This window comes from Hyaena hyaena, unplaced genomic scaffold (assembly GCF_003009895.1).
Source record: "Hyaena hyaena isolate Hyena2069 unplaced genomic scaffold, ASM300989v1 scaffold_35, whole genome shotgun sequence".
Lineage (NCBI taxonomy): Eukaryota > Metazoa > Chordata > Mammalia > Carnivora > Hyaenidae > Hyaena > Hyaena hyaena.
Window position 1 is genome coordinate 5,808,021 of NW_024080667.1, and position 24,994 is coordinate 5,833,014.

At 38.0% G+C, this 24,994-nt stretch overlaps 1 protein-coding gene across 1 annotated transcript in view; it reads right to left on the minus strand.

Moving 5' to 3' along the window:
* LOC120229756 (eukaryotic translation initiation factor 4 gamma 3-like) overlaps positions 1-24,908 on the minus strand; it is a gene marked incomplete at its 5' end in the record, with an annotated part of 37,025 nt that extends 12,117 nt beyond the window's left edge. The window contains 7 exons of the mRNA XM_039228962.1: positions 5,981-6,079; positions 8,519-8,600; positions 10,113-10,238; positions 16,925-17,097; positions 21,050-21,168; positions 22,641-22,861; positions 24,745-24,908. Of these exons, the coding sequence (XP_039084893.1) occupies positions 5,981-6,079; positions 8,519-8,600; positions 10,113-10,238; positions 16,925-17,097; positions 21,050-21,168; positions 22,641-22,861; positions 24,745-24,908 (984 nt within the window). The remainder of the gene's footprint in view (positions 1-5,980; positions 6,080-8,518; positions 8,601-10,112; positions 10,239-16,924; positions 17,098-21,049; positions 21,169-22,640; positions 22,862-24,744) is intronic.
* Between the last annotated feature and the right edge of the window lie 86 nt (positions 24,909-24,994).

Sequence of the window (24,994 nt, forward strand, 5' to 3'; positions counted from 1 at the left end):
TAATAATATTTCACTTGAAACTTTGATGATTTTTATGCCATTCTGACACAAGTACATAAAATTATGATAGTACATATATACTGAAAAAGAACATATGCAAAATTTTTAGATGGTTAGATGGTTAGTTAAAAAAACAGTAATCGAAATTATTGGTGATTCTCAAGGGTATTAGGCAATGTGATATGTAACTATGCTTTATTTTATGAAATTTCACTATGCAAAAGCCACAGATTAAAATACTAAAGATTATTAAAAAAAATTTTTTTTAATGTTTTTTTATTTATTTCTAGGAGAGAGAGAGAGAGAGACAGCGTGAGCAGGGGAGGGTCAGAGAGAGAGGGAGTCACAGACTGAACCAGGATCCAGGCTCTGAACTGGCAGTCAGCACAGAGTCCGACGCGGGGCTCGAACCCATGAACCGCGAGATCATGACCTAAGCGAAAGTCGGATGCTTAACCAACTAAGCCACCCAGGCACCCCTAAAATACTAAAGATTATTAACATGAGCTTTTCTCTAATACTTTTGAAGACTTTGATATTTCTATTATCTTCCCCAGATGCACAAAGTAAAAACTACCTTGAATCTGTGAAAACAAATTTTCATCCTACTGCTATGTATTTACCATTTATTAGCATTTTATTTTTTAAAATATTTTACTTTTAAATCTTTATTTTTTAAATGTTTACTTATTTTTGAGAGAGAGGGAGAGAAAGCATGAATGGGAGACGAGCAGAGAGAGAGGGCGACAGAGAATCCCAAGCACAGAGCCTGACATGGTTTGAATTCACAAACCATGAGATCAAGACCTAAGCTGAGTAAACTCCTAAACTCCTAAACAAGACTGAGACACTTTTAACCAACTGAGCCTCCAGGTGCCCATTAATGTTTATTTATTTTGAGAGAGAGAGAGAGAAAGAGAGAGAGAGAGAGAAAGCGAGCAAGCATGTGAGTGGGATAGAGGCAGAGAAAGAGGGGGATAGAGAAGCCCAAGCAAGTTCTGTGCTGTCAGCACAGAGCAGATGCAGGGTTCGATTTCATGAATTGTGAGATTATGACCTGAGCTAAAATCAAGAGTCAGACACTTAACTGACCGAGCCACCCAGGTGCCACAAAATATTGTATTTTTTTAAAGTAATCTCTACGCCCACCATAGGGCTTGAACTCAAAACCCCGAAATCAAGAGTCACACATTCCAAGGATGCTTAACTGATAGAGCCACCAAGGCACTCCTTGGCTTCCATGGTTTCTGAGTCAAAATTGTCTGTTGATCTTACTGAGGATTCTTTGTACATGACAAGTCATTTCTTTCTCATTGCTTTCAAGATTTTTGTTTTTGTTTTTTGGTTTTTCTTTGTCTTTCAAAAGTTTTATTGTAAAATATCTCAGAGTAAATCTCATTTAGGGATTTGAGTTTATCTTGTTTGGAGCTCACTGAAATTCCTGGATATGTAGATTCTGATCTTTGATCAAATCTGTGAAGTTCTTGGCTATTAGGTCTTCAAATATTTTTTGCTGCCGCTTCCTTCCTCTCTCTCCTCTCCCTTCTGGGACTCTCTAATGCCCATGTTGGTATGTTTGATGCTGTCCCATAGGTTCCCAGGTGCTGTTCATTATTCTTCATTCCCTTTTCTTTCTGCTCCTCAGGCTGAGCAATTTCTTCTTTTAAAGTCTCCTTTATGTGTTTAATGAATTAACTTTCCAATATGTATTATTATAAAGTTTATTTAAGAAAACTATGGGGATTTTTATTTAAAAAATTTAGTGATACTCATAGTTTCATAGAACAATGCCAAGAACTTCATTTCAAAAATTAAGGATGGATTTCCATGGCAGCTAATTAGGGACAGATCAGTGACTTCCGACTGACTGAGCAATTTCAACTGCTCTATACTCAGGTTTGCTGATTCTTTCTTCTTCTTGATCAAAACTACTGTTGGACCTGCCCCCTCCTCCCAGTAAATTTTTCATTTCAGCTATTACAATTTTTCAGTTCCAGTATTTTTATTTGGTTCATTTTAATAAATTCTACCTCTTTCTTGATATTCCCAATTTGATCATACATCATTCTCCTGATTTCCTTTAGTTCTTTGTCCATGGATTCCTTCAACAATTTGAGCATACGGAAAGCAGTTAATTTAAATTCCTTGTCTGTATGTCCAACGCTTGAGCTTCCTCAAGGATACTTTTTTCTGTCAGTTTCTTTTTTCTTGTGAATGAGCCACAGTTTCCTGCTTTGTATTTATTTATATACTTTCTAATTTTTTTGTTGACAACCAAACATTTAGAATACTGTAATGTTTAACTCTGGATATCAGATTCTCTCCCTCTGTGAGGGATTGTCAGTGTTGCAGTCATCTGTTTTAGTGAATTTTAGACAAAAGGCTGTATTCCCTCTTGTGTGTGGTCATTACAGTCTCTGATCTGTAACCTCCCCAGCCAGCCAGTGACCTTGTAGAAATTACAGTGAATGAATGATTGGATCTAATGAGAAAAGAGAGGGGTGGGGAGGGTGGGACTGCATGCAAGCATGTGGCGCGCGTGCACATGCACAAACATGCGGACACACACACACACACATACACACACAGGAATTCCTTCTGTTTCTCTGAATTCTTTGACAGACACCATTCAGGGAACTGCTTTGGCCTGAGTAGTTAAAACATTGGGCAGGCCCTGCACCAAACCCTCAGTAAATTGCCAAGCAAGGCACAGCACCAATCTTTGGAGGATAAGGTCTTTAAATCTCAATCTGCCACCAGAAAAGGGAGTGCCACCATCTCCCCAACGGTCTGCTACAAGTCTAGGTGCTAATGGCTTCCATGCAAAATGCCAAAGCTACTGAAATTTACCAGATTCTTGCTCATCAAGCATTCCCCTGGTGTTGGTACTGCACCAACCAAATTGTGGGGTTTGACTCAACCCCACAATTCTGAAATAGTTGATTCTCACACATCTTGCCAGCTCAACAGCTGTTTCAGTGGAGGGAGTAATTCTGGACCTGCTTATTCCTTCATCCTCTGTACAGTCATATGTTGACTTATGAATCTTACAACATTATATTCCTGTGATAAATGCTACTTGTTATTATTAATCTTTCAATACAATGTTGGATCTGGTGTGTGAAAATTTTGTTAAGAATGTTTTCTTTGTATTTACTTGGAATAATTATAGTTTTTTTTCCTTGAAATGTCTTTGGTTTTGCTATTAGAGTAATGCTGGCCTCATAGAATAAGTTGGCAAGTAATCTCTCCTCTACAATTTTCTGGAAGAATTCCCTGCAGAACTGGTATTATTTCTTCTTTAGATGTGGGGTAGAATTCAATAGTAAAAACCCTGGGTGCCTGGAGTTTTCTTTGTGGCAATGTTTTTAACTACTTCAGTGTATTAGATACTCAGGGATAGTTATCTACTCTTGAGTCGGCTCTAGTGGTTTGTACCTTCCAAGTTTACTCATTTCAATTAAGTTGACGTACTTACTGTTATAAAAATTATTCATAAATTTCTCCTATCCATTATTATATTTAGAAACATTACAACATCACATCTTTCATTCTTTCTACTGGCAATTGGTGTCTTCTTTTTCAATTTTGTTTTTTCTGATTAGTCTGGCTAGAGATTTAACAGTTTTGTCTTCTTAGAGGACTAGCTTTTGAATTCATTCACTGTTCTCTATTGTTTTTGTTTTGTTGATCTTTATTACCTCCTTTTTCTATTTCCTTTCAGTTTCATTTGCTCTTCCTTTTTCCAATTTCATAAGGTCAAAAATGAGATCTTGACCTTAAGGTCTTGATCTTGACCTCAAGATCTTGACCTATGACCTTACCTGTGTTCAGTGCTAAAGATTTCATTTCAAGTATTGCTTTTGTTGTATCTCACAAATACTGATATGTTGTGGTTTTTCATTATCAATGAATCAAATATTTACCACCTTTTATGATTTCTTCATGGAGTCATGAGTTATTTAGAAATGTTTTGTTAAGTCTCTAAAAATGTGTTACCCTCATTCTTGTTTTTTATTAATTAATTTATCTCTTTTTTGAGAGAAAGTGAGGATGTGTGAGTTGGAAAGGAGAAGAGAGGAAAGAGGGGGCAAAGAGAGAGAGAGGAGGAGGAGAGAGACAGAGAGAGAGAGAGAGAGAGAGAGAGAGAGACTCTCAAGGAGGCTCCATGCTCACCACAGAGCCTGACATAGGGCTTGATCTCACAACTGTGAGATCATGGCCTGAGCCAAAATCAAGAGTTGGATACTTAACTGACTGAGCCATCCAGGTGCCACTGTTGTACTCATTCTTAAATGTGTTTCACTGGAGAGACTATTCTAAATAAACTGATATTCTCTCAACACTTCGAGATTACTCCACTATTTTCTGGCTTTCACTGCTGCTACTGCAAATTCTACCATTTCTCTGTAGGTGACGTACTTCTTTCTAGTTACTTTAAAATCTTTCCTATGTCTTTGATTTTATGCAGTTTCACTGAAATGTAATCACCCTCTGTGGTATATATGTGCTTTCTGTATAGATTCATACGATATCAGTTCAGGAAAAGTCTCAGCCACAATCTCTTCAAATATTGCCTTTTCTCCATTCCTTCTGTTTTTCCTTCCAGGATTCCAATTAGATGTGTTAGACCTATTCATTTAACCCTTAAAATCTCATAGTATCTCTTGGAAATCTACCTTATTTTCTTCTTCTTCTTTTTTTTTTCAAATCTTCCCAGTCATTTTGACTAGTGTCTTCTTGCTTGCACATTTTTATTTTATTTTTTATATAGTGTTACATTATATTCTGATTAAGAAGTCCATTATATCATGTCTTTGGGGTCTAAATCCACCATATCTTTTCTGTTTACTCTCACTCATGGTTACTTGTTTCATTACACATTAAAATGAACTCTTAAGTGTTAACCATATATTTAGATAATGGTAGTATGTAGAAAATAAAGAGCCCTAAGTTGAGGATGTTTTCTCCAAGAAACATTTTGGTTTGCTTTTTTTGGGAGCCAGGGTAATACTAAACTAGGGCCATTTCAACTTCTTCCAATATCTCTGGTAGCACTTACAATGGCACTGAGTGACAAACCCTTCATGTATGCTTATTGCTAAGAGTTCAGGTTTCATCTATGGATTTTTTCCTCACTTATTCATTTTGTTCCTTAGAAAATGCCTTCACTTTCTATCAGCTCAGCAATGCAAGATAACATATGCTTTACCTAGGCTCTTATCTTTTGACAGGAGTGCTCCCCAGTGTATCTGGATGATAACCTTTTGGTTAGCTTCAAAAGGAAGCTAACGTCTGTATTAACCTAACACAGTGTGTCTTTATCCAGCACAATATACTGATTTTCAGATTGTGATCATTTTGAGAGGGAGTTGTTTCTTTTCTCTGTCACTCTTCCTTGGCTACTATTTTTATGGTTGCCTCTTTCTGATACTCCACAATTCCTTATTTAGAACCAGATTATACTGACCATGAGGTCGTTTGCCTTGTTGTAGATTTCTGGATCCAGTTACCAAGTGGACAGCCTCGCTAAGATTTTGTCTGCAAGACTGTATCATTTGTCTATCTGTGGAGTTCCCACTTGGTTTCATGAACTATGTCTGTCCTCCAACTTTCTACCCTGTAAGGGGCATTTGAGTCCTCACTACTTCACAGAAATAACTTCTAGCTGTCTCTACTGGCATTTAAATCCAGAGCTCAGAAGACCTGCTTTAGTTACCAATTTCATTTTTGGTTCATGGAGATATGCAGCTTGTTTTCTCTGTGTGTGGCTAAGTCCTTTAAATTTTATTTTTTGTCTATCATCTAATGAATGAATAGTTGGGAGACGCCCTAAAGCATAGACTTAAAATGACATCTTGACCATAATTCCTATTTTGGTCTTAATTTTAATAACTGGACTATGAATGAAATTACCTTCATTTCTTCTATGAAACAGACCAACTACTATTAAATAGGAAGGCATAAGCTTTGTTCTTACCTGTTCCAAGAGAAAATTATGTACATCTTCTCCTTCTGGTAAAAAGTCCTTCCAGGTGAGGTCAGCCTCCTTCCATAAGGCTCCCACTTTCTTATGGCTCTAAAACAGAGATAAGTCCAGTCCATTTACTTTTATATGAAGATATTATGATGATAATGATGAAGCAGCAGCAGCAGCAGTAGCAGGAGGAGGAGGAGGAGAAGCATGGGGAGGGGGAGGATTAGGAGAAAAGGCTTGCTTGAAGTCAAGAATATAAAAATTTAAGGACTGAAAAATCAAAACTTTTCCCTTGTTGATATGAACGTAAATTCTCACGACTCTTGGCTCTCACACCTAGATGCCTGAATGTATGTAAAGGTAATAGTGAATGGCTGAAGTAGTGATGTTTAAGGTTCAGTAAACCATTTTATCAGATGACTAATCTAGAGACTTGCAAGCTCATGTTTAGGATTTAAGAATATAATCACCTAAAAAAAGTCCAACTGACAGAGTTTATGAATTCAACAATGTCTCTTTTCCTAGTGCTATATCCGCTATTAAAGTCATACATCAAGACTCACTGTAATTCCTCTTCATAAAAGATCAAAATTATGCTGCTTAACCTGAGAATGAATAAAGAGGTTGCTGTTCCTGAACCAGGAATGAGAAGTATTTCAAGGGCAAGAAGAACAACACTGAGCCCAAGAAACAACAGAGGAGAGCTGTTGTTGGCTGGAAAACTGAGGAGAAGGTACAAATCCAGTCCCTGAACAAAGTCACAGTGATACAAGGAACTGTCAGCCTATAAGGCTGGCTATTAGCTATGAAACATGTATTCGTTATCTCATAGAGTAACTTGCCCAAGGCATAGCTGATAACTTGGCAGAGTCAGGATTTAAACTCAGACTTTCTCACTTCAGTTTATGATCTATGAGAATTTGGTTAGGAGAATTAAGAATTTGCTTTTTCGGTTTCTACAGACAAAAGTTATAAGAATTTAGATTTTTTTTTTTAAATGTTTTATTTATTTCTAGGAGAGAGAGAGAGACAGCGTGAACAGGGGAGGGTCAGAGAGAGAGGGAGTCACAGACTGAAACAGGCTCCAGGCTCCGAGCTGGCAGTCAGCACAGAGCCTGACGCGAGGCTCGAACCCACGAACCGCGAGACCATGACCTAAGCGAAAGTCGGATGCTTAACCGACTAAGCCACCCAGGCGCCCCAAGAATTTAGATTTTTAATAAGGACTAATGTGAAGTAGTTAGGAAAGGAGGAAGGAATTTTGGAGCTACAAATTAGGATTCAATAAAAACTTTAGTAATAACAAATACCAACCAGAGACCAGGCTACTTAGTAACTATACATAACTACCCCACAGATGCGGTACAAAGGGGCTTGTGTATATTCAGAGACATCCTACACTCATGTCTATAAAACGATGAAATCTATCATCTTCATACCTTTGGCTATGGTTTGAATAAGTAAAAAAATCACTTCAGAATTTTCATGTATGAGTTTTGTTTTCATGTTATCACCGTCGGTTTTGTTAACATTGCTTTCCCAAACCTCATAGACCTCTAATATAGCACCGATATACTCTTTTGAAACTTTTGGTTTAGACTTGTTTGTCTCCCTTTCTAGTTTATATATTTTTTGAAGATTTAGTTATCTTTGTACACTGAGTTGCTGGCATAGACCTTTACAGAGAATTGTGCAGTATTTATTAAACTAAGTTTGACTTTAAGATAGCAATTCACAAATCTATAGAATCTTTTTTTAAAGTTTATTTTGAGAGAGAGAGAGTGTGTGCATACACATGTGAGGGGCAGAGAGAAAGAGAGAGAGACAATCCTAAGCAGGCTCCGTGCAGCCAGTGCAGAGCCTGATGTGGGGCCCAATCTCACAAACGTGAGGCTTGAGACTCACAATTCATGACTCAAGGTGAAATCAAGAGTTGCCAAACCCAGCTGAGCCACTGAGGCCCCCCCTCCACCTTTTTAAAATAGGCTCCATGCCCAGCACAGAGCCCAATACAGAGTTTGAACTCACGACCCTGAGATCAAGACCTGAGCTATGATCAGAGCTGGATGCTTAACTAAGCCACTTAGGTGCCTGGAATAACATTTTTAACACCTATTACTAATCAGATTGCCTATCTTGAAACCCAAAATTAATAAAATTAATCATTTTAGGAATCTTACCTTTCTCTGAAAGCAAGGTGTTTTCACTGAAATGTATTAAAAAGTATAAATAGTGTAGCCATTTTGTTTCAAGAGAAGATAAAATTACTAGCCACAAATACAACATATCTTGAGATTCTTTAGAATTATACCAAATCCAGTTGAGATTAGATAATTCCTTCCCAAGTTACTAGTAAACAGAAGGAGAAATACACCTCTGTAAGAAACTAGGTTGAAACAGAGATCTCACTCTTCTTTTCATAAAGTAAAAGGAAAACAAATACTTGCATAGGGATATCTAAGCTATTCACAGGTAATTCTAGATCACAATCACTGCCCTGCCTAAGATGCTATTAAATCTAACACTCAGTTTAACACTCACCATTTGTTTGCATAGAAGGTGCAATATTTCAGAAAGTAAGACCCCAGCTCTTCCAACAGGAAGTAAAGGTTTGCTAAATTCTCTGTAAAAGACAGGAGTAGTGATTAAGTACCTCTGAACAAACTTCCTGTTCTAAAACATTAGGTGAACAGCGTATCCTGAAAGAACAGCTACTACTCAACCTAAATAATATTGGGCAAGAGAAAGCTTCAGGACCTGCTCTAAGTAATATTTAGCAGAAGTAGTTCAGACGTCAAGTTCACTTTATGCTTCATGGAGAAGCCGGAAAGGGACTTTAGAATTTCTGGGTTTTGGCCTTTAACTGCCTCAGTGACAGAAACAAAATGCAATGATCGGTCTTACTAATCTATTTACATATACGCCACTTCAAGCCTAATTGAGAGAAGCACCTTAGGTAATCGGAAGTCGTGAAACTTAGTTATGAAATATTTTTAAGAAAAGAAGCTTTTCTTGAGAATACAGATGAAACAGAAAGGGACCACTGATTTTCAGAGTCTAAATCAGTACTTCCCACATTGTGTTCCATAGGATATGAATAATTATTCCTCAAGAAAAGAATTCTACAATTGAGGGAATGCTACCTTAAACAAAGCTAAATAGGTTTTATTAAATTTGTTATTATTTTTTAAAATAAGCTCTATACCCAATGTGGGGCTTGAACTCACAACTGTGAGATGAATTGCATACTCTACTGACTGAGTCAGCCAAGCACCCAAATCTTCTTTTTATTGTTTTGTTTTACTACAGAATTCTCATAATCTTTAATGTGCTGTAATACACTTTGTGAACCTCAAACAAAAGAGACACAATAGTATGTAGAGTATGACCATATGAACACTTTTTGGGGAAATACTGACGTTTTAAAGAAGAGTTTAGGAACAACTAGTCTGTACAATGTAGAAATAATTTCACACCCCTATCCAAATCTAGGAATGTCTGAGATGAAGTCCCTTTTACGAAAACCAGAACATGCAGGAATTAGTTTGACAAGCCATTATGTAGAAATAACTTCTTGTGGCATTTGAGCAATGACAGATGCAAAAATCAGATTAACATTGAGCTTCCAGGAGGAATGACTTTCCAGTTATGTGATTCGGAGCCCTGTCTACAAACACTGCTAACCTCGATGGACTACAGTGTTATCATAGCCCTGTCACTTCTCCACTGTAGATGCAGTGTAATGTAACATTTTTATATAGAAATAAGTCTTTTTATTTTCCACTAAAGTATACTTGAATTAGTTTCAGGTGTACAACATAGTGATTCGACAACTATATATACTACAAAACGATCACTATGATAACTGTAGTTATCTGTCACCATACAAAGTTATTATAATATCATTGGCTACATTCGTTATGTTACATGTTCCATCCCCATGACTTATTTTGTAATGGGCAGTCTGTACTTCTTACTCCCCTGACATGAGAAGGCCTGAAGAGTCACAGGCTGCACCCAGGAGCCTGTAGAGGCACTAAGGGAAGAGCACTATGCTAGAGCTCGCTGGTAAGTTGTGCATTAGTTTAACGTGATACAAACACATAAAACGAAAACAAAAACAAGTACAACTTACATGATAAGTTCCCTCATGGAGATTCCGCCTTCTTTTAACATGGGGGTCACAAGTTCAGCAAGGTACAACCAAATATGGGGAATATCAATAGCCATGTCATCTGCCAATTCCAGTGTTTCTGAAAAACTAGAAAAGAACAAGAGAAAAATTCACGCAAATATAATTCAGAAGTTAAGATTAAATAGAGTCCAAAAATCAGTCAACAAATATCTATTAAAGCACCTACAGTGTTAGATATCATGCCCCGCAGAAAGTAACTGATAAATAATTTCTTGTTTTCAAGAACCTATATTAGTGGAAAAGAAATTCTAGGGGCTCCTGGGTGGCTCAGTCAGTTAAGCATCTGACTCTTGATTTTGGCTGAGGTCATGATCTCACTCTTGTGAGATCAAGTCCTGTGTTTGTGGTCCATGCTCAGTGTGGAGTCTGCTTAAGAATATCTCCCTCCCTCTCCAACTGCCCCTCCCCTCTTGTGCCCATGCTCTCTCTAAAAAAAAAAAACAACACAAAAAAAGCATGTATGTAGGAAGGGCTAATACTCTGATGAACATGAACTATGGTACCAGGATATCCCACCGGAGATAGGAGAAGATAGCTCTATATGAAGGTGATCTCTGGAAGATTTTAAGATGAAAACAGGCAGCCATGTTAAGTTCTGGGGGAAGAAATATTTAATATAATCCTACACCACCTAATGAGTTTACCAGAGCTGAAAATCATATTCCCTGGATCAATCAGATACACGGACTGAAAATTTCAGTGTAATGGAAACTAAACCCAAAGAGAAAAAAGGACAAATATCCTTATTCTTGAGGAGCTCACAATGGGGAAACAAACTGAATCGATATAAGAGAGTGATAACATTACTAATAACATCATTGTTATGACTTATTAAAAAGGAAGACTAATGGTTTCCAGATTTCAGGGCCTGAAAATTTTTTCAGTGTGAAATAAAATAAAGACAATTTAAATATAAAACTTGGGAAAGTCAAATACAAATTATCAGCATAGTAATTCAGGGTGAAAACCAGTCACTTAAAAACATAAAAACGTAACTCAAGACTTTGTTAATCAGTCCCATATACAGCATATTAAAAAGGACAAAAACAAAAGTAAATTTAACTAGAAGAGACATACACATAATTACAAGGAAATGCACATTATCATAAGAAAAGGAATGAGTGAGTGTAGGGGCTAGGGCAGGTGGTATTTGTCTTCAGAGCCTTTCAGATCTCTTCATACATAAAATGGGTGCTTTCTCACTGTAGTTTTTGGCTTTTAGCTTGAGTATGCCACTGTGTTTACCTACCGTAGAGGTCAACGGGTCATTACAAAAGTTCACTTAAAAAGAGATACCACTAGGATGGAGGGCTGCCTGTCTGAAAGTGCCATTTCAAAACAGTTTGTAGCTCTGCAAAATAACTCTGGGAATCCTTAATGCCAACTTTCTGCCCTCACAGCTTATAATTATTTGATACCTGATTGCTATATAACAGCTCTTCTCTCATTACATGCACACTTTAAGCTCAGTTAATGCGCCACTGATGGAACAAATCTGGCTGGACTCCACGATTCCTGGGCTAATCATCCTACAATGTGAATTCATGTTCCATGGTTTAATGCATTAGATTAAGCTGTTTAATGAGCCCATGAGACAACTGTAGCTGTCCAGGTCTTTTAGCAGTAGATCTATTATTTTCATCTCAAATCACAACTAGAAGATAACCGTATTCTTGCCTTGGTTTTCTATTTCTTTTTTTAAAGTTTTTTTTTATGTTTTTTATTTATTTTTGAGAGTCAGAGAGAGCACAAGCAGGGGAGGGTCAGAGACCGAGAGATACAGAAGCCGAAGACAGGCTCCAGGTTCTGAGCTAGCTGTTAGCACAGAGCCCAACATGGGGCTTGAACCCACGGAACTGCGAGATCATGACCTGAGCTGAAGTTGGACGCTTAACCGACTGAGCCACCCAGGCACCCCTTGGTTTTCTATTTCTTGATTAGTCAGTTCATCATGGGACAATCTATAGAACACAATCACTGGTCAAATCCATACTGCTGTTAAAAAAACATATTTGGCTGGGGGAGCCTAGATGGCTCAGTTGGTCAAGGGTCTAACTCTTGATTTCGGCTCAAGTCATGATCTCACAGTTTGTCAGTTAGAGCCCTGCATCAGGATTCGAGCAGTGCAGAACCTGCTTGGGATTCTCTCTCTCTTCCCCCCTGCCTGACCCCTCCACCCCCTTGTGCACAGAAGTGCTCTCTCACTCTCTCTCAAAATAAACAAACTTAATAATAAAAAAAAAAAAACTATATTTGACTGAACACAGGATTTCTGTAGAACAAGCTCGTAGAAGCTTCTTTTCAGGTTTACAATTCCTAAATTCTTTTGTACAATTAAAAAAAAAAAAAAAGATAAATCCATGGTGTTCAGAAGCTCCTAGCTATCTTTATATCTTTGTAGTTTCGCCCAGCCTGTAGCACTGCCATGTATGATATATAATTTCTGCTGGCTGAATGAAACAGAACTACACAGTACCCTTGCTTCTTGGTATGTAGTGACCATTACACCCAACGGACTAAACTCTGGTGAGGTCTACAGGTCGGACTTTAGGTGTCCCTCCCTCCATCTCAACTACAGAGGCTCTACTTTTATTTACTTTATATACTGATTTTTGTCTAAAATATAATTAAAGGGATATATGGTTAAAAGTTTAAAAAAATGTTTTTTAATTCGCTGGAGATCTGATCAAAACTCTGCTGAAAAGGCCAAATAATCTTCTGTAACTGGAAACAGTACTGTCAGCAGCATCTCCCACAATTTGCACTATGGTAAAATAATTAAAAAAAATAAATCTTGATGTAGATAAATAAGAGACAGTGAGAACATCTAAAAATCAGACTGATCAAGTATTATGACTGGTCATAAGAGAATCTAATTACAGGTAAAAGGAAGAAATAAATGAAAAGATGATGAAGACTTCTTATACTCTAGTATCATATTCAAAGGATTCCTATAGACAAGATTTAAAAAAAAATTTTTTTTAATGTTTTATTTATTTCTAGGAGAGAGAGAGAGACAGCGTGAGCAGGGGAGGGTCAGAGTGAGAGGGAGTCACAGACTGAAACAGGCTCCAGGCTCTGAGCTGGCAGTCAGCACAGAGCCCGACGCGGGGCTCGAACCCACGAACCGTGAGATCATGACCTAAGCGAAACTCGGACGCTTAACCGACTAAGCCACCCAGGCGCCCCTAGACAAGATTTTTTAAGCTAGATCTTACCTGTGTGAGCAAACTTGGTCTCCACTATTAACTAGCAGCTCTGCAACTTTTCTTTTGCACCTCTGCAATCTTGTATCGGAAACTTTGTCTGAATGCTCTCTGTAAGCTCTGAATAGCAGGGCAGTATTGCCATAAGTGGCAGGAAAAGTTCCCCAAAAAAGTCAAGGAGGAGGTAAGAATTTTCCCTCCAACACACTGATATATCAAGCTTCCTGAAGTTTCCGTATTTTGTGTCTATTGACAACTCCAATTTTTATGGTCTTGGTTTTCATTTGTTTATTACACTTTCAAAGTGATTCCAAATTCCATGGCTAATAGTGAACTATCTAGATTGTTTCAGTAAAGAAATCTTCTGAAGCCATGATATAAAATGAATTTATCAACACTATTTGAAACCAATCTACCTATACAATAATGTATCTCCCTACCTACCTAATTTGCCTCATGAAGAATTTAGATTTAAGTCCTGAAAATTTCACGATGGTTTGATGTTGCCTTTGTAGGGATTTGTTTTATATGTGGCAACTACTATGCTTGGGGTTGATAAACTATCTAGTAAACAACCTAACTAGAAAGCCTATTTAAATCTTCTGTCTAGTATTAGAATTTAGTAGCAGTGCATGCTTTGAAGGGTTCTGTAGGAGAAATGGCAGATTAATAGTTGACTAATCAGTGCCCAGTTAACAGGGAGGCGTTCTACTTTCCATCAACTCTGGCTTGGGGAGCTGGGCTGAATCAGCTCTAACAATTGCTCAGAAATTGGCATCTAAGCAGTAGCAGCATCTAGGAAGCTGAGCTTAAGATTAAGGACAGAGGTCTTTGGATAGTGGGTCTAAAGAGACAAAAAACTTAGGGCATTTCTGTGGCTCCAATGAAACAGCCTCTCTGGACAGTATAAACTATTTATAATTTGGGCTTTAGAAGTAATTGGGAAACTTTGATCTACTTGCAAAAAAGCTCTTGGTGGTAATGACAAGTGGCTATTACTTTGTTTTCATCTTAGAAAAAACTGTCTGGACCCTCCATTTAATAAGGAACATGGGTCTTCATAGGGGTCTGGGTTTAAGGATGGTGTGGTTAGATCTAACTAACAAAGTATCAAAAGTGAGGTCTGGAATCACTGCATTCTCTCTAGCTACAGAAGGAAATAGGGATAGAGAAGGATGAAGTAGCTACTGAGACACAGAAGCGTTCACCTCATTTTCAGTATAAATAAAAGGCGGGGACTGTGTTGCCAGCAGCAGCAACAGGGCCACCACCAATGAAAGTGTAGACACGACTGTCTGAGTATGACATTTATTTTCACAGGGAATCCCCCAAAGGGAAATGCTAATGTCTGAGATAGCCTAGAAATTAAGCTAGCACCTCACAAGTTCAATAAAGACAATGAAGCTAGTTGGAACTTCCTGGGGTCTTTCTAGATACAACTAAACTTATGAGTATAGTCTGAAGAGAGACAGAAAAGGCAAATAATAATCTAGCGTTCTGACTTCTGAAATTATCTGATGACTAGATCATAATAGATGAGAAAGAAGCAAACATTTATAAATTAACATAATTGTGACCTCACCTGTAGTTTCTAGGGGGGCTTAAAGCTATAGTTTTAAGCTGGCTAGGAAAAAAACTCAATTTATTTGTGAGAGTGTGGGTACCCTCATTTGCTGTTTCTGTTTACACTGGCTAGTCACTGGAGTGAATTGATTTCTCTTTTTAAAACTGGGAAACCATCTTGGTCTTTCTTTCTTTCTTTTTTTTTTAAAATTAAGTAGGCTTCATGCCCAGCATGGAGCCCAGTGCAGGGCTCAAACTCACAACCCTGAGATTAACACCTGAGATGAGATCAAGAGTTGGATGCTTAACCGACTGAGCCACCCAGGTGCCCCATATCTTGGCCTTAAAGGACAACAATCACAGCAACTTTTGCCAAAGTTTCTTACTAAGGTAACTGGGTCAGATGGACTAAATCTAGTCATTCACTAAATTCACAGAAATCTAACTTATTATTCAAAGACTGCTTAATAATAATCCCAGGGGCAAGTATGTTATTTTCTAGGACCTTGAAAACACGATCATTCCTCACAAAATCAAATAATTATTCCTGAACATATTCAACTTTGGCATTTAACGATTATGCTATTCTAAGAGGTTGACCATATCTGAAAGACACACAGTGGCATTTCATCATCTGCATTGAATTTACAAGAATATGAGCTTAGCAAAAAAGATTTACAAAGAGAAAAAATAAAGGGGCACCTTGGTGGCTCAGTCAGCTAAGTGTCTGATTTCGGCTCTGGTCATGACCTTATGATTCATGGGTTTGAGCCTTGTATCAGGCTCTGTGCTGACAGCTAGCTCAGAGCCTGGAGCCTGTTTCAGATTCTGTGTCTCCCTCTCTCTCTGACCCTCCCCTGCTCACGATGTCTCTCCCTCTCAGAAATAAATAAAACATTAAAGAAAAATTAAAAATAAATAAATAAAAAAGAAACAAAAAAATAAATAGTGTAGAATTCTTACTGCCAATCCACCCAATGAGATCTTAGTTCTGATTAATTAGAGAGTGGGCACCTGGCAGTGCTGGGTGTGTTTCTATGTTTATATTTGTACAACATAGCTCCTAAAAACAGAATTTTTTTTTTTTTTTTACCATACACAATTTTCGCCTTAAACCTTGATTTCAGAACCTCAGCCTGGGTAAGATTCTGTGCGTGTACCACAAAGAATCCAATTCATGCACGTGTGATGATCACAAACAAATCACAACCTGATCTAATGAAGATACAACACTAGTGACAGACTTCATCAAAGCAGCCATCAACAGGAATCATAATGAAACCAACCTGGAACACACGAAGTCATTAACAATTTGGAGTAACACATCTTGCTATGGGGCTGGAGTGACAGATAAGCATCCGTTGGCCAAAATAACCAGGGTTTATTGAAAAGGATAAGGCTTTTAGGTTAAGTCGATTTTCCAGAAATTTTCTCACATAAAAAAAGCTTTTATGGGGCTTAGTTGGTTGAACGTCTCACTCTTGATTTCAACTCAGGTCATGATCTTGTGTTTTGTGGGTTTGTTCCGCACACTGGGCTCTGTGCCTATAGTGTGGAGATCCCTTGAGTTTCCCTCTCTCCCTCTACTCCTCCTGTGCGTGTGCTCTCTCTCAAAATAAATAAAAAAATTTAAAGATTTTTTTTCCTCAAAGAACATGTAGGGATTTACAGGTAAATGGGCTGGTGAGGGCCTGAGTTTCCCCAAGGTGAAAGGGTCTCTGCTACCTTACTGACATCTTAACACAGATCTAAACAATAGGATTTGGAAAACCAGGCGATAACCTTTATACACTAGCACAATCTACAAAATGCCATCATATCCACCAACATACTATCAGTATATTTACACAGCAGTCATATGTTATAGTGGACATAATTTTCCTCTATGGAAATAGACGAATACTTAAAAATATAGGTATTTTTAAAAAGAGCCACTACTCAAGAGCCTAGTAATTGAATATCACTCTTCAGGAGGATACTAACCCTTTGAAAAAGTCCTGTTTGCTGAGTTTTTCTGACTGCACCAGCTGATACAGCAATTGGCCCATGTGATCCCTGGTGATCTGGCTCCTTTCCAGGGTGGACTCCACTCCCATTCTCACAAACACATGTAGGAGGCCCTGGGCATTCAGCTCTTCCACACACTGCATGGCTTCCTGTTCAAAGAACAAATAAAAGCTTACTCTAAAATCTGGATCCCATTACCAGAGTATTAAAATAAGTGTAAAATCTTTTACTATGACAAAGTCAGTAGAAAGCTCCACAAAGAAGCTAGTATTCATACATTTTTTCTTTAAACATTAAAATAGCTCAGTAAAATGCAGGCTGACATGGGCAACATTAGCCATATTTAAAAATAGTAGAATAGAGGATCTTAAGAAGAGTAATGTGCTTAGGTTAACAATTTTATTAATGATCACTCAAAGGACCAGAGTCAAAGTATATTTTTCTACAAAATGTGTACCTATCTTAGGACCATTTAAAAACCTGAAAATGGTATGTTAAGAAACAGAAATTCATCACCATGAGCCAAACGACTTAATGTGGCCAACTTAGGTACTTCTGGGTACATTAGTATTTGCAAAACTTTCAATGAGGAAGGTCTTCCTTCATATGAAAGTTAACATGGTTAGCTTAAGTGCTAACTCCTTTGTAGGAAGCTCCTGGGGTATGGAGCTCATGGAATGGTCCTTATCATGGGGTGATCTGGCGAGGTCTGTAACTCTGAGGCCTGGCAGCCACGGTTGCTGACTCACCAATACAGCAGTGTGCCTCCCTGCCCTCAGCTGCCTCAACTTTGAATCCAAAATTCTTCGGTTCAACCTCTGAAGAGAGTAGCTCTTCTGAGGGGGAAGATGCATGTGAGAAGAGCAGTCTCTTGACTGAAGAAGGCAGTAAGGCACACCTAGGTTTCTCACTGATGCTTTATTTCTCCTCTGCTCTTTTATATTTAATGCCTCCCCCACATCAACTTTTTATCTAACAAATTTTCAAACTACAGAGAATTGAATAATACAATGTACACATATATAAATTCACTTCAATCTAGATTCATCAATTGTTAATTTTTTAAAATATATATGTAAGAAATTTAATATCCAACACAATGTCAATAAAAATATTATCTGACAAATAGTACATATATGAAATTTCCACTACTGTCCCCAGAGTTTTTCGTTGTTGTTTAGGATCCAACTGAAAACCTGACATCACATGTCAGGATGCATGATGTCTTCTTTTTCTCTCTTCATCTTTTTAGAACATTCGCATTTTTGGAAACATTCGGCCCAGTTGTCATTTAAAACTGTCTTACATACACTTTTAAACCAATCAATCCCTTCTGTTTCCAGCCCCATCCGCAACTTATGTGCATTCATAGTCTGCTAAATAAATGACCACTCATCCTTCTAATTTCTAACCTCCAGAATGTTGATGCTATTTCCTATATACTTTATCCTTGTGAATTTTTACCTCATTTTAAAGACCATCCTCATTATAATGCTTTTTAGGAGAGCATGGAAATGAATACATATGTCTTTGGTATTTAATGTGACGTGATCCAGTGTCATACAATGGGAATCTATTCACTGAATCTGTGTGTAGTGTCAACTAACTATATTATGGTACTTTTAATGTCACAGCAATTCATAATCACGCTCTTCTCCCTGATTTTCTCATGGTCTGATTCTTATTTCACTGAGTACTCAGGTGAACTGATACCGCCTATGGTCTCTGTGACTGCCCAATCACTGCTATCATATCACCTAGTTTTACTTCTCTGCATTGAAACATTATTTTTCTTTTTATATCTGTTGTTTATTTATTATCTGTCATTAGGGCAGTTTTCTATCTCCCACTAGAACACAGGCTCCACAAATGACCCACAGCAAGAGACTATGTTGCTCACTACACACACTACAGAACATCCAGGCAGGATATCCTAAAATTGTGGCTGGCACATTTTAGTTACTCAATAACTATATATCACAGAGGCTAAAAAACATAGGGTGTGGAGTCAGATAAATGTATGTTTGAATCCTGGCTCTGCCACTTACTACTATGTGAATTCAGGAGTGTAATAATCTTTCAGGCTTGACTTCCTATCATAAGGTTACTGTGAGGAATGCACATAAAAAGGGACTTTGCATAGTGCTAAACACAAAACATATTAGTTTGTATTATTTTCAACACCTACTTTATTTTACTACTATATTTAACACCTACCTTAGCACCTACTAAGATGCTAGAAAAACCGTTTCCTTAGGATGAGCTCTGTGAGACATTAGCATAACACACTAATAAACTTAAAGGTAATCAAGTAAAGTATTGTCTCTGCTCTGAAGCTAGAAGCCTACTTTTACTTTACTTTTATTTATTTTTTTTTAAAGATTTTCTTGGCGCGCTTGGGAGGCTCAGTTGGTTAAGTGTCCGACTTCAGCTCACGTCATGGTCTTGCGGTTTGTGGGTTTGAGCCCTGTGTCGGGCTCTGTGCTGACAGCTCAGAGCCTGGAGCCTCCTTCAGATTGTGTGTCTCCCTCTCTCTCTGCCCCTCCCCCGCTCATGCTCTGTCTCTCTTTGTCTCAAAAATAAATAAACTATAAAAAAATTAAAAAAAAATTAAAAAGATTTTCTTTTTAAGTAATCTCAACACCCAATGTGGGGCTCACACCTACAACCCTGAGGTCATGAGTTACATGCTTTACTGACTTAGCAAGCCAGGCACCTTTAGAAGCCTAATTTTAAATCCTGAGTCGGCCACCAATCAGAAGCATGATTCAGATCAAGTTCGTTAACATCTCTGCATCTCAGTTTCATTATCTATAAAATAGCTATAAATAGTATTAATATCAGGAGGGCATTATGAGGATTAAATGAACTAATGGCACCTAGCACACAGTAAACCCTCACAGTTTGACAATATTACCTGCTTCTTATCATCAACCTGCAGATCTGCCTTGTACATTGTACAGTGAAATATCTGAGTCACAATGGACTGTGTTCCTTCCATATTACAGGCCAGGCCTAGGGCTAAGATCTTTCAAAGAGTCCTCCTGTTGCACTCATGTGTTACTAAGGTCTTTTTCAACCTATGGCTCCCATTCATCACAGAGTCATACTTTTCTCCTTTCAAAGTTTTTGTTGCTCATTGACTTGGTATATCCTTTCCAACTAACTGGCTCATCATCAAAATCTCTTAGTACTTCTGAATTTTAGGCCATTTCAAAGGCTTGAGGGCTTTAGAAAGCTAGGTTATAGTTAATCAAGGTGACATGTATAGAAAGCAGATAATGGCTATACTGTCAAGAGAACAAATAAGCTTGAAAGAATTCTTAATACAATGCTAAAGCAAAAGAAGTTAATATATCTGAGAAATGATTAAGACTTGTCTGACTCCAGATCCCTAAGCTAGGTCCTATTATATGAATCTCCCCTAAGATCCTAGAGGTCTACTGGCATTTACTATAACTACAATTTAAATACCTATTTGTTGAGTTAACTCTTTATGATCTGTCTCCGTCATTAGACTATAGGGCTCATGAAGTCAGGCGTTATGTCTATTTTATTCGCTACCATCTTAAAATGAAGATGAAAGAGAAAGTTAGGGTTAAAGAACAGCAAATTCAAAGCTGTGTCTTAAATGTTTCACTTAGGCTGTCTGGCCCCAACACAGTGGGATTACTCCTTGGTGCATCAGGTTTCCACTTACGAAATAGAAAGTAATGCCAGCCGTAATTTAAAGTTAATACAAGAATGACCATAAAAGGACTGTGAAGATCATGACAGGTAATGTACAGGGAGGTAGGAATGCCAAATAAAGATAACGTGTGGGTTTTGGCTCAAGAACATCAAAGTCAGTGTGGTTTTCCCACTGTGGGGATGGACTGGTAGTCATTTCCCCTTCCTGCCACGTGATCTTGTGTCCTCCATTATTTATTTAAAAGAGAATAGCTGATAAGAGTGCATCCGAGTTGTGCAAACCAAACTGTATGAGACCTGGATTACTCCGAGTCTTAGTGACAAATGCTTTAGACCAGAGCCAAGTTACTGTATCTCTCTGCTGCAGGGATTTCTGTGTTGTTGCCTTCTTTTTTTCCAAACTTCATTTACCTTAAAATCATTAATGTGTAGAAATTCATCGATGATAGATTTAGACTTCCTCTCCATCTCCAATTCTGACAATGCAGGCTTGTCAGGGGCTGATGTTGCTGGAATTTCTGGTTTTGCTACTAATGAGGTTAAAAAGAGTGAGAAAGTAAAAACGACAAAAATTGCAATTAAGATGGCAGGATTATGGTTGACAATATTTATTTGTTGTTACACTGATTTTTCCATAAAAGCATTAACATAGATACAAATCTAAGAAAGCAAGACACCTAAAAGCAGAAAAGAGAAATATTTATTTTAGCATAGATAGATAGGCACTAAGTAACTTCACATTCTACAATTAAAAGAATATAAGAACATACGGCAAATGTTTATAATTAGAGCTTTTCTGGCCCTGTCTGCATTTTGGTTCTTTTCCACTGTTTCAGTGATGAAGAGCACGCAGAGCTTGTACCATCCTGCCCAGGGCTCTAACCACACTGGTCACGGGCAGTTGTGTGACTACGTGGTGCTGCTGCTCCTGGCTGCAGTGATTTCTCTTTGCTCTAGACCCCTCCCTTCCTATAAATCTATTCTAAGTCCTGTTCATCAGACCTGAGGGAAGCCTTCCTGATATCCCTCTGTATCAATTCTAGATAGTTCCTTTGTTAAGTACCTTTCTAGAACTCTGTTCCTCTCCTTCATAGCATTTTTCTGTTTGTACTTATCAGAAAGCCACAGGTCCCTCAAGTTAAAAAATCTGAAGTCTATCAGCTGGGAGAAGACATTTCAATTTGCCTCTGAATCCATTTAGAGACTATAGTTAGGAGACAAAATTTAAATTGTAAAAAAAAAAAAAAAAAAAAAGAAAAAAAAATTGAAAGCTATAAAAATGTTATAAACAACCAGCATTACCTCAGGATTAATATTTTAAGGATGCTGAAAATTATCTTTAAGCTGTTTTTCATTGTCATCATCATCATCATGACATTTAATACCTTTTGAAAAATCTGTATCAGATAAAGTTCTAAATATTTACCTGTATAGACTTCTCATTTAATCTTCATAACTCTACAGGGTGGGCACATTTACCATCCCCACATTAACACATGAGCAAACAGAAATGCAGACAGGTTATGTAAATGAGGTAATGAGCATTATCTGAGTTGGTCCTCTAATGATATACATGCTAAACACGTACAAAGGTCACAGATACTACCAAGATGAAGGTAACAAAAGACAATCTGATCTTTTCTCTTTGGTTTGCTTTGAATGCCAGAATTTGGAGGGCTCCACAAAGCCCATGCACTGTAATGCACAGTAAGGGGTTATTTTGAGAATCTGTTAAGAAATTCAGATTGCTTAATATACACCAAGAGACCCTCATCACCATCACATTTAATAGAGAATGAGGAAAACATATGAATTATTGAACAAAGGGATAACCTGGGAAATGGGCCCGATGTTACAAAACTATGAAGATGCCCTCTACCTTTTAAGATACTGGAATGTTATTATCATGTAATGATTCTGAAACCTACACAGGGACAGAGTCTTTTTCATTCCACATTAAGGCCTCCATTTTCTTTCTGTATGTGTGTATCAAGGCTCTCACCTGACTCCCGGGCCTTGCTTCGGTCGGCCTCTGCGCTGTTCCTCTCCACGTCCAGGCCTCCTGTGAGCTGCTTCACCGTCTCAAGCATCTCCCTGCGCTGCTCTTCCTGAGACTGATTGTCCAACAGGTCTTTGCTGCTGCCGCCTCTCATGAAAGTATTGGGACGGGCTGCTGCAGGCGGCAGGGGCTTGTCATTCTTCTCCCTGCCCATGCTTCCACGACTTAAAAGACAAAATATGCTTTGTCAGAAGAAAGACCACCCCATCCACTATGCATTCAAGTTATAAAATAACATTAAGATTTTCTAAAAGCATGTTAATTTTCACACATGACTTTAGATATGTGAGGCACCAATTCTACTTCAGACTCTAATCATATAAACAAGTAAAAATCAGTGCTTCCAGAGAATGTTAAGTATGCCTTAGTTTTTTTCATGAATATTAAAGTGATACTACTTAAGATTTTAAAATGCAATAGCAATTCTTTTAGTTTTTTAAATCATCTAATAAAGACGACAGTGATGACAGTATGCGCTAAAAAAGTGAAAAGGGATCAAGAATATCCGACAAACATGTTTTCACTATCTTAAAAATTAGACAATGATACAGTATTTATTCAGAAACTTCAAATAAAAGTAGAGTATTTTGAGAACCAAGTAGCAGTAGTAGTTTTTGAATGGCCAAAGTCACATACTTTATGTAAGAGAGAATATTCTTATTTCCCTAGTCTCTTTTTCAGACAGTTCCCATCATTTGGGCAAGTAGTTCCTTAGCCCATCGCAGGGCAGGAGCAGCAAATGAAAAGGAAGAGAGGAGAAAGGACAAGAGGCATGACAGTGGTCTAACCTCTGAAAGAACAGACACAAGTACTCAAAGAGTAGAGCCATCAGGGGAAATCTATGTCAGGGCAAAGAGCCACTAATGATGCTTCATGACAAGCTGAGCCATCACTAGAAGTTGAATTGTGCTAAGCATATTTTGTTGTAGAAGCCAAGAAAACAGCAACATAGTTTAGAAAGTCTACCTGGCCAAATGGGCTACAATAATAAAAAAGGAAACTTTGAGAGCTTAAGGCAACTGCAGCTCTAAAAGTTCTTATGTTGAAAATATTGAGGGGTACCTGGCTGGCTCAGTCAGTAAAGCATGTGACCCTTGATCTCAGGGTTTTAAGTTCAAGTCCCACACTGGGTGTAGAGATTACTTAAAAATAAAATCTTAAGAAAATGAAAAATAAAAATTTTGTTCCTGGCATTATATTATAGGTCTACATTCCTTATAAACCAACCGACAGAACACTTGACTGTATCAATCCTACATAAATGAAAGTAGAACAGTACAATACAGAGAATAGTAAGAAACAAAGGATAGCAGAACTTGAAGAACAGTGTGACAGAGACACATATGGGTGGGCTGTCAGGCCCTTTAATTCACATGCTTTAGAGTGTTAGGTTATCTAGAGCATCCTGAGGCCTTAGTTTAGTGAACCCCCCCACCAGCCTCCGGGCTGTTTGGATGGGTCTGGCTTTCTTAAGAAGCAAACTGTTATACTGGGGTGCCTGGGTAGCTCAGTCAGCTAAGTGTCCGACTTCGGCTCATGGTGAGTTCGAGCTCCTCATCGGGCTCTGTGCTGACACCTTGGAGCCTGGAGCCTGCTTCGGATTCTGTGTCTTCTGTCTCTGCCCCTTCCCTGCTTGTGCTCTGTCTCTCTCTGTCTCTCTCTCCCAAAAATAAATAAACATTAAGAAAAATTCTTAAAAAAGAAACAAACTATTATAAACTTGGCAGGTAACTTGCCCTTCCTTTCTACCCCATCCCAAATCCACCACAATTATGTTCTTATCTTATGTTCTATATCTAAATTATAGAACGTGAAGATCAAAGGAAAAGAAAAAGAAAACCAACCTCAGGGATAAAAGAAATCCATGCACAGAGATGATAATCATAATGTGTGTGTGTGTGTGTGTGTGTGTGTGTGTGTGTGTGTGTGAGTGAGTGAAAAGGGAGAGAGGGAGGGAATAACTGAGAAAGAGAGAAAAGGAGAGGGAGAGAAACAGACATCCACAAGCAGGTCAGTCTTCGGTTAACATGGAGAGTGGGCTTCATACCTGGTTAAGGTCCGCCGGGAATCAAACTCTAAAGGTGTAGATGATGTAGACCCTGAGGGTGCTGGAGGTTGCAAAGCAGAGAATCTGTTTAAACTGGAAGCACTTGACCGTAAGGCATCTATAGGTGTTGAGGATTGAGGGGGGAAAAAATACAAATCACATGACTAAAAGGTTCTTTTTAATTCATCTGGCTCTCTACAAAGAAAAGGGGGGTTTGTTCGAGACTAGGTTTTTTTTTTTTTTTTTTTTT